This window comes from Lonchura striata, chromosome 25 (genome assembly GCF_050655825.1).
Source record: "Lonchura striata isolate lonStrDom1 chromosome 25, ASM5065582v1, whole genome shotgun sequence".
NCBI classification, from domain to species: domain Eukaryota; kingdom Metazoa; phylum Chordata; class Aves; order Passeriformes; family Estrildidae; genus Lonchura; species Lonchura striata.
In genome coordinates, this window is record NC_140727.1 from 842,968 (window position 1) to 852,810 (window position 9,843).

The 9,843-nt window shown below is 57.8% G+C and overlaps 1 protein-coding gene across 1 annotated transcript; it reads right to left on the minus strand.

Annotated features, from left to right (window-relative positions):
• Window positions 1–2,933: 2,933 nt before the first annotated feature.
• On the minus strand, window positions 2,934–8,574 carry LOC110471570 (Fc receptor-like protein 3). The gene is made up of 11 exons (XM_077789295.1): window positions 8,559–8,574; window positions 6,141–6,161; window positions 5,831–6,052; window positions 5,412–5,612; window positions 4,979–5,257; window positions 4,266–4,535; window positions 3,874–4,176; window positions 3,707–3,790; window positions 3,297–3,318; window positions 3,129–3,208; window positions 2,934–3,043 (listed from the first exon to the last, which is right to left on the minus strand). Exons 1-11 carry the CDS (start codon window positions 8,572–8,574, stop codon window positions 2,934–2,936), a joined length of 1,608 nt encoding a protein of 535 aa, XP_077645421.1.
• Window positions 8,575–9,843: the final 1,269 nt, after the last annotated feature.

Here is a 9,843-nt window from a genome sequence, read left to right on the forward strand (position 1 = left end):
GGGGCTCCCATGTGGGGCTGCACAGAGCTCCCCATTCCAGTGCTCCCTGTACCTCCAAGGGCTCCCTATTCCTTCCCCCAGTGCCAGGGCACCCAGAACCCTTGTCCCTCTTGGGTGCCTTGGACCCAAAATGCACCTTTTTGATTAAAACAGGGGAAATGGATTTTGTTTGTTCAGCTCTGTCTGGTCAGCCTGGGAAGGAGCAGGATCCCGGTCTGGTTGTTGAGTTGATCATTCTGAGATTTGCAGGATTCTTCGGGCTCTCTCAGTCCCTTGGGGACAGGGACAAAATGATCAACTGGGGCATTTCCAGACTGGTTCTCTCACCACTGACCCTGCAGAGAGGAAGAAGCTACTGCTCCCTCTTTGTCCCCTCTTGGTGACACCGGCCAAGGGCTCGGGGATCTTTGGTGGTGCTGCCCCGTCACCATGGACACCGATCCCACAGCTGCCGAGTCCCTTTGGGCCCACCCCAGCCACTCAGCCCATCCCCGCCCAGCCCTGCCCACTGCCCCTGGTGCCCCTGCACACTGTCCCGGTTCCTAAACCCCCCATCCAAAGCCCTGCACAGTACCCCCCGGTGCCCCCGGCGCCCAAAGCCTCACACCTGGAGCTCCCTGAGTGACGTCTGAGCCCTGGATCTTCTGCAGAGCCTCGGCTGGACCTGGCCCTGGGGAGGGCAGAGTGGACCGGGGACCCCGGGGAGGAGCCCCCGGCACTGGGGGAACAGAGTCCTGGCCTCAGGTCACTGTCCCGGGTCACGGCCGCCATCCTGCTGCAAGGGCCAGGACTATGCTGGGCTGTGGGGACCGAGGGTGCCAATGTGTCCCGAGCGGCTGTGACTGCCGCGCTCTCGCCCCAGGTCCCTTTTCCTCAGCCCCAGCTAGCTCTCCGTCTGGGGCGAGAGGGGCGATTGAGGCACCCTCCGCTGATCCCAGCTGGGCTTTGGAGAGTGCCTCTGTGGGTCCCGGGCAGCGCTAGCAAGCCTCGCGGTGGAAAGAAGAGAGGATCCTGCTGGGGGCGAAGTCCAGGTTTATTGCAGAATAGTGCCAGCCAACAGGAACCCCAACTGGGTTCTTACACTGGCATATAAAGTGTAGGGGAGGGGTAACCGACGACCAATGGGGATAGGGATAGGGAGTGGCTCCGGGATGGGGTGATATGATGTGGTCCAATGGGGGAAGGATATGGGGGGAGCCCCAGGTCCTCGCCCAATCACCCGGTGCCCTGAGTAGAAGCTTCTAGATGGATGGGAAGGAACACCGAGTGATGGACAAGGCACCTGGGAGGGGTAAAGGGGAGGGCTGCGCCTCTTCCAGGGTGATGGACAGCCACTGGAGAGGCGGGAAGGGAGGACAAGGTGGGAAAACTGGGGACAAACCAAGTTGTACATGGGGGTACAAAGGAATAAACCGATACATAATACAAGGATAATAAAACATACAAATCACGCAACTCCACATGTGACAGCGTGTTGAGGCCACTGTCACGATGTGTCAGGACTGGCTGTGCCATGGCAACGGGACCAACAGCTCCTGGCACTCGCGGGGAGTCCTGGAACAAGCGAGGGAACTGGGGAGGGGCTGGGGCTGCCCATTGCTGGGAAGGGCAAATCCAAGGGAAGGCAGAGATGGAATTGCAACAGCCGAGAGGAGCGGGAGGCTGCGAGAGGAACAGCACTGCAGGGAGGAAGGAGGGACACGAGGGGCTCCGGGGATTCCCCCACAGTCTGTGGGGGTCCCCGGTGTTCTAGATAAGTAATGTAATAATTGGCTCTCACAATTAAGAGATAGATATTATGTAGAATGTTATTGTAATATGTCATCCCATAGTTCTCTTTCCCCCCACCCTGTAATAGCCTTGGTAGTCAAGACATTTAGAGGAGGCTGGCTTGTTTCCAGGAAGACAAGCGCAACAACATGTGAGCTCCAGTCAAGATGTAAGAAAATAATCTCCACCAATAGACGTCAGAAAAAGAGTTGACTGACAAAACTTTGGGCGGGGCTAAGGGTATAAAAGGAAAAGCATCCCTTTTGTAGAGGAGCTTGTAGCTGGTAGTCACGGAGACTCCTAGTGCTGAATAGCTTTTCCTTTTTCAGTCCTTTGTTGTAATTTTTGTTAAAGTATAGTAAGCCTTTGAAATTTTAAAAGTGAGCAGTCGTTTGTCACACCCCAGAAACCCAAGCACTTTCCCCTCCCAGGGAGCCTTTTCCCTGGTCTGTTTGGAGCCAGGCTGCAGCTGCCCAGCCCCTGCTGTTTCTCCAACACTGTCCCAGAGTGTAGCAAAGTTACAATACTTTGGAAGGAAGGGGGTCATATTTTCCATTCCAAGAGAGGTTGCTGCGTTCCTTGGCAGAGACCTTCAAAGCAGGATACCATCCCTTTAGCAGCAGGGGCAGGGCACAGTTTTCCTTGACCTGGAGGGGTGTCCAGAGCTCCTGGAAATGACTGGAACCTCAGCCTCACCTTGTGTCATGGACTCATTCCTGGAAAAATGGAAGGCTCTAGAACATCCACAGGGCCTTTCTGACATCATTGTGTGGGGGAACATGGCAGAGGAGGGGTTTGGGACAGGGGACAAGAGAATCCATAGTCTCCTGAAGACCGCTTTGGCCATCAGAGCAAGGAAGGTCCAGGGTCCTGCCAGGTTTCTCTGGTGGAGGAAGCTGGGGGAAATGTCCAGAAATGTTTGTTTATGGTCAGGGCTTTCCCTGGAAATCTTTTCTTTTGTGACCCTTTGGATTCTGAACCTCGTTGCTGTTGCTATTGGTTTTATTCTCTCTCATTGCTGTTTCAGGAAATTGTTCTTCTCTCACCCCTTTGGGATCTTTATGCTTCCACGGGGAAGAAGAGGGGCAGTTTTTAGTGGCAACCCACACACGTGTTGGTGCCCATGGGTGGGACCCCCAGTGCCCCCCATTTCCCCACCAGTGTCACAGCACATTCCCGTAGATGTCACTGGGCTCCTGAGGTTGCTCCCGGGGTCCCCGCAGCTCCGTGTAGGTCACCTGGGGATTCTGGAGCGTGGTGGCATGGGGGGACGCTGCGAGAGACACGGGCTGTGGCATCTGGGTGGAGTGACACTCGTGGGTGGCATGTCCCTGTGCATGTGTCCCCCCTGTACTCACCCCCTGTCCTCTTGGTGATCACAATGTGGGTGTACAGCACCTCCCCCTCCTCTGGGGGAGCTGGGGGATCCAGAAGGGCCCTGAGAGAATAAAGGGGATGTGTGAGAAGGGATGGAGTGTTGTGGGGTTGGGGTAAAAGGGGACTCATGGCTGGAGATCCCCACTCACCTTTCCTGGTGCTTTCTGGCAGCTGCAGAAGAAAGATGAAAGAGGGGTGAGTGTGGGGTCCCTGGGCCCTGATCACTCTTAGGATTTCTGAAGCCCCACAGGACCCCCAATTCCCCTCAGGATGCCCAAGCACCCCTGGAGCCCCCCAGAATTCATGAATATCCCCAGTGGCCCTGACCAACTTAGCCTCAAGGACCCAAAGTCCAACAGTGACAGCAATCCCCCAGACCAACCCAGGACCCCTGAAAGAACCTCCAACATCCCTGCAGGACCCTCCAATATCTCCCAAAAGCCCTCAGGATTCCCAGCAAAGGTCACAGTCCTGGGCATATTGGTACTGCCCTATCCCTCCCCAACTCTGGGGGCTTCCTACAGCTCCCTGGGACCCCCGTCCCCCCATTGTCACCCACCCACTCGGTGCCACCGGTGCCAGGCCACAATGACACCCACGAGCAGGACCAGGAACAAAATGGTGCCACCGACCCCTGCGGCCACTGCAAGAAACAGAGGGGGACACATCAGGATCACCCATCACCCCAGGGGTGCTGCACTCCTTGGTGACCCTGTATGACCCCACCTGTGTTCCTGTGTCCCCGTGGTGTCACCTCCAGGGCCAGCTCTGGGCTGAGTGCCTGGAACACGCGATGCCCGTCCTGTCCCAGCTGGTTGGTGGCCACGCACTGGTAGGTGCCCAAATGTGCCACCTTGACATCCCCAAGCTCCAGGAGGGGACCCCGGGCCACCTCCTGCCTGTTGTGCAGCCAGGTGAAGGTGACAGGGACTGAGCCCACCTGCACCGAGCAGTGCAGGTTCACGGGATCACCTGTGCACACCTGGTGTGCCAGGGGACCGGGGGTGATGGTGCCATTGGCCACGGGCACTGCAGGGACACAGACAGGGCTGGCACTGGGAGGGGTGGGATGGGGGTGCTGTGGGTGAGGTCACCCCCAGCGCGAGGGTCCCGCTCACCCAGCACGGTGACATTCAGGGGGTCACTCTCGGCCACGCTGTCCCTGTCACTGACCCGGCACAGGTACTGGCTGCTGTCATTGTCCTCAACGTGCCGCAGCTCCAGACGGGGCCCGGTGCCCAGCGGTGCCCCCAAGCCCTCCCAGTGCCAGGAGAAGGACAGGGGACCTGTCCCCTTGGCCACCATGCAGCTCAGCACCAGGCTGTCCCCAAGTGCCTCCTGTCCCCCGGGGGGCTGCACCGACAGGGACACCCCCGAGGGTGGGACCCCTGCGAGAGAGTGGGACACCAGGAGACAGTGAGGAACCCAGGGGGGACAGGGAGGAGCAGGGAGACCCCGGGGAGAGAGAGGCGGGGCAGAGATGGGGGGGGCTTGGAAAGGAGCCCTGAGGAAGAACAGAGGGTCCAGGGAGGGGACACCGGGAGAGGGAGGTGGGCAACAACTGGAAGGGGTGAGGGGAACAAGACATGGGATGGGGGGACCTGAGGACCATGCGTGGACCTCAGAGAGGGGTGGGGGAACCCTGGGAGGGATGAGGGGACACGGTGACAGATGAGGAGACACAAGGTAGGAATGAGGGGATTGAGGGAGGGAGCTGGGGCAGAGACAGTGAGACATGGAAGGGTGTTAAGGAAGTTGAAGGAACTACCCACGTAGTGCTGGGAGACCCTGGGAGGCTGTTGGGGCTCCCTGTGCCCATCCCCACACTCACTGCGCACTGTGATGTGAAGCCAGGCACTGCTCTTCCGCACAGCCCCCCCCTCGGAGCGCACCTCGCAGCTGTAATTCCCTGAGTGGGAGACCCCCACTGCGGGCACCAGCAGCTGTGGGGACCCCTGCGGGCCCCCCACCACCTGCCCATCCCGGTAGAACACATGCAGGAGGGGGGCGCGAGGCCGCAGGGGGCTGGGGGTGCTGAGGCAGCTGAGAGTCAGGAGGGACCCCTCGATGGGCTCAGGGCAACCCTCCAGCACCGGCACTGAGAAGAGCTCTGGCAAGAAGAGGGGAGGTGAGGACTGTGACCCTGAGTCCACCGGGAAGTGGCTCTGGGGGTGTTGGGATTTCGGAGTTCCAGCGGTGGGTGTGCACACCATGCAGTGTCACTGTCACTGCTGCTGACCTTCTCAGCCAGGATTTCACCAAACCCTCACAGCGGTAGCGGCCGATGTGGTGCAGCTGCAGAGGGGACAGGGACAGCTCGGTCCCCCTGAAGGACCTCCCCAGGTCTTTCTCATTCCGGAAAAAGCGTACCTCGCTGACCGGGTTGTCCTGCCGGCCCTGCCAGCGCAGTGTCATGGTGTCCCCCTCCAGCAGAGCGTGTGCTGGCACCTGCAGCACCAGCCAGTCTGTGGAACAGGAAGGTCCCATCTCACCGAGGGGCTCCAATCAGGTCGGAGGAGGGTGCCCCTGGAACTAGGGACATCTGGGTGCACTGGGATACAGTCTGATGTCCCTGTGTGCAGGGCACAGGCTCTCGCCTCAGAAGGGGCGTGAGCTCACCTACAGAGAGGAGCCCACCCAGACCTATCAAAGTCTACCCTGGCCATTTAAGATCCCCCCTCACCATTTAAGACGCTCACAGAGGGGCTGAGCCCAGTGCCGGATCTCTCACACCGGTAGGTGCCACTCTCGGGAACAGGGACTTGGTCTTGTCCCTGCTGCCACGTGTCTCTGTACCAGGTGGTGGCACCGGTGGTCCCCGAGCCCTGGCAGGTCAGTGTCACCTGGTCCCACAGCACTGCCGGCATCCAGGGGGGCTCCACAAGGAGCTGGGTGGCCAGGGCACCTGTGGGTGACAGGGGACACCAGCCTGCCAGGACCAGTATGGGGCTGGGGACAGTGAGGTGGGGACATGGCATCCTCCGAGGACTCACCAGCAAGGCCGAGGGTCTGGGCTGGAAGGGAGAAGGGACAATGCTGTGTGCGGCTAGCACCATGGGGACAGAAACATCTGTGGTACAGAGTGTGGAGGCAGTCCCCAAAGTGTTCCCATGGGGAGAACTTTCAGTTCTTGTGAGAAAGTGAGTATCTTCCCCAAAATATTTAGAGAGGCCAGGGGACATGTCTGTGTCACAGCCACCCCTGCACCACATCCCTGTGGCACGGACACCATGGGAACAGGGACACTGAAGCCACCCTGGCCTGAGGCAGAACATGGGGACACTGTGGACACCCCGGGCACAGGGACACCATGGACACACCCCATGCTGGTCCAAGTCACACCCCACCAGCTCCTGATCCCATCCCCATGATCCCATCCCCACATGCACATCCTCAGCCCTCTTGTCCCCTTCTGTCCCTGCATCCCAGTTCCATTGTCCCTGTGCCCAGAGCTCCCTGAGCCTAAAGGTGCCAGTCCCCACATTCCTGTCCCCACATCCCCATTCCCAAATTCCTGCCCCCTCTTGCTGTCCCCAAAGCCACCTGACATCCCCAGTCACTCCAAGCTGCACTGTGGGAAACACAGACTGGCACTGCTGGCCTTGAGGACCTCAAGGGACTACCCCGCAGCCCCCCTGTGCCCCCTCCCCACTGGTCTCTGCCTCACCAGGGCCCATCCCTGGGCTGTCAGGCCCGTGCCCGGGGCACTCACCCCACAGGAGCAGTGCCACCTTCCCAGCCATCCCAGTGTCCCCAGCCATGTGGACTGGCTGTCCCTGGCTGCTGTGGCCACCGCTCCCCTGGCTGGCGGCTCTTCAGATGAAGGGGAAGGAAGCGAGGTCACGTCTCGTCCCCATGTGTAGGTGGCACTTGATGGGGGCAGGGTGGGGGAAAGGTGGAGACACAGCAGGGGACAGGCTGAGGACATTATGGGATAATCTGGGCACATGGTTGGGGATGCTGTTGCCAGGACTGGGGGCCTCAGAGGGTTTGGGGAGCCGGGGATTGGTGTCCAGGAGAATGGGGGTCCAGGTCAATTTGGGTCCCCATGCCTGTGGGGATTCAGGGATGGGGGTGCTGTGGGAACATGGGCCCCAGGGATTTGGGTTCATGGCATGTGGGTGCCAAAGCTGGGGATGCAGGGAGGAAAAGGGGACCCTCAGGAATAGTGGCTGTGGGGTAAGAAGCTGCTCATAGGATAGGATCAAGGCAAGTGTGGTCCTGGGCAATGGCAGTCTTGGGATGGGGGTCCTCAGGAAGGAGAGACCAAAGTAATGGGAGTCCCACATTGGGCTCCCATGAGAATGGGGGTGCCAGGGAAAGGCAGTGGCTGGGTGGGCACAGGTTCACAGCTCCTTCTCTGGGTACCTCAGAATTTGGGGTGACCAAAGGCCCAGCGCAGCACCCCTGGGATGCTCATTTCCTGGGCAGGCATCACATGGGGGTCCTGCATAGCTCCGCCTCTGTGCCCTCCCCTGCCTTTGACTTTTTCCTCTCTTTATTCTCTTCATTCTTTATTGTCCTAAATTTTTTGCCATGTCCCCTCACCACTGGTTTCTGGCTCAGCAATCCCAGGGAGCACCTGAGCAGGGAATGGTTTAGGGGGACACAGGGGGAGGAGAAAATGGGGAGTGGGGGATGCAGGGAAGGGTGGGGAGGCTGTGGGGGATAGGGGTGTTGGGCTGTGCACCTCAACACTTTCACTTTCTTTTTGCTGGACAAGAAGGAAGAGGCTGTTTGTGCTGAGAGTCAGATGGGAAAGGGGAGGGGATTCTGTCCTGGGGGAAAACCAGGGGAGTAGGGTCCTGGGAGGTCCTTGTTTTGGGGAAATCCAGTCCAGGGGTGACACATCCTGGCATGGGGGTCCTGTCCAGTGCATGGCACTTCCAGAAATGTCCCTGCACATTCCTGCCTGGGTGCCTGTCCCAGGGGTGGCACATTCTGGGCACCGCATCAGTCCAAGGCTGGAGCCCAGCCATGGCCCAGCCCCACTGCACAGGGGTGGCCACTGGCCAGCCCTGCTCTGGCCAGCCCCAGGTGGCAGCCAGGACCTGAGGGTCCCCCCAGCCCCCTTGGCTTTGATTCTGGTAGCTTTAGAGCTGCTGCAGAGGTGAGAATTCTGTGGGGGAAGTGGCCTGGCTGTGGTTTGCTCAGCCCTGCAAGAAGCACAAAACCCAGTGGGAGTGCAAGCAGTGGCTCTGCAAGGGCCTTGGATGGTTCTCAGAGCAGGGCTGGCTGGAATCCCCCCCTGCAGGAGCAGCTGTGGGGGAACCTATTGTAAATGCAGGTGAAGCTGGTGGGAAGAAATGATGATGTCTGCATCCAGTTCAGAAGGGAATGATTTTTTATTATAACTATACTATAATACATTAATATACTATTTAAAGGAGATACTAAATCTACAAACCTACTTGTTCTAACTACCATCTCTAACCAGGTGACAACTCGTGACCCTCTCTTGAGAGTCCAGACACAGGTGGATTGGATTGGCCATCAGGCTCAAACAATCCTCACCAGAATACAATCAAGCAATCACCCCAGGTCAACAATTCTCCAAACACATTCCACATGTGGAAAACAAGGAGCATAAATTGAAATTGTTTTCTCTTCTCTCTGTGCTCCTCTATGAAAAAAACCCTGAGAGAGAGAAGAATGTGCCTGCCACAGGAACCAGTCCGGAAATGCAGCAATTGATCATTTTGTCCCTTGCAGCAAGGTGCTGAGACAGCCCCAAAACTGCTGCAAATCCCACCCCAATCTGCTCAACAACCTGACCTGGTCCCTCCTTTTTGAACAAAAACTGCAGCCCTTTGGAGCCTCCTGGAAAGAATGTTTGTGTTGTGGATGTGCACACCAGAAGAGAGGAAAAAGTGTGGAAATACTGAGCAGGGGCTGTTCACGAGCGCCTGGGGAACAGGGGTGTCACAGCAGAAGCAGGCAGTGCCCAGGCAGGGGAATTCAAGGCATGCTCGAGTGGATTTACCAGGGAATCAGACCCTGAGGCACACACGGGCATTTCCACAGATTCCTGGGCACTGTTCCAAGGATGGACAGAGCTTCTCCCCTTTGGAAGAAGAATCCATGGGAAGCCAGTTGAGTTCCAGGGTGAGAGAAATGGGAAGAATTCCTAAATATGGCCCCACAAAAGGCTTCCTTATAGGCTGGGTTGCTGCCCAGCAAGCACAGAACAATCCCATGGAGCTGTTGGACACTCAGGGAGATTCCACACTCTGTGCTATCCGCAAGCAAACACTGCTGTGGGATGCACTAAGGAGCTCCTAAAGGGAACCAAAAAGTCTCATTTCTGTTTGATTTGTTTGTGGTTTTATTGTAAGTGATTTGTTGGGAGAGCAACTATTCTATAAACCAAAGCATTTTATAACTTGTCAGTTTGATTTTTGCTGGGATTTATTGGGAAAAAACGCTGTGGGAGAAGATTTTTTGCTTTTATTCTATGGAGGTGTAATTTTGTCTGAACAAATTGGGCATCAAGTGTTGCTTGAGATTGCTGAGCCAGGAAATGGGGGGGGACAGGAAAAAGCCCAGGGGTGTCTGGGGCACAGACCCTGAGCCTCCCAGGACATCCCAGGGGAGCCCCAGGGTAGGGGCTGTGCTGGGCTCTGGGTCACCTCAAAATCTCAGGCACTGTGTGAAGGACCTGTGACCCCGGTGCCCACCCAGACACTGCCCATCCCT

Coding starts and splice junctions, on each gene's coding strand:
- LOC110471570 (XM_077789295.1), bottom strand. Junction 3,791..3,873: donor ACGGGGACACAGGAACACAG/GTGGGGTCATAC, acceptor TGTTTCTTGCAG/TGGCCGCAGGGGTCGGTGGC. Junction 3,319..3,706: donor GCACCGGTGGCACCGAGTGG/GTGGGTGACAAT, acceptor TTTCTTCTGCAG/CTGCCAGAAAGCACCAGGAA.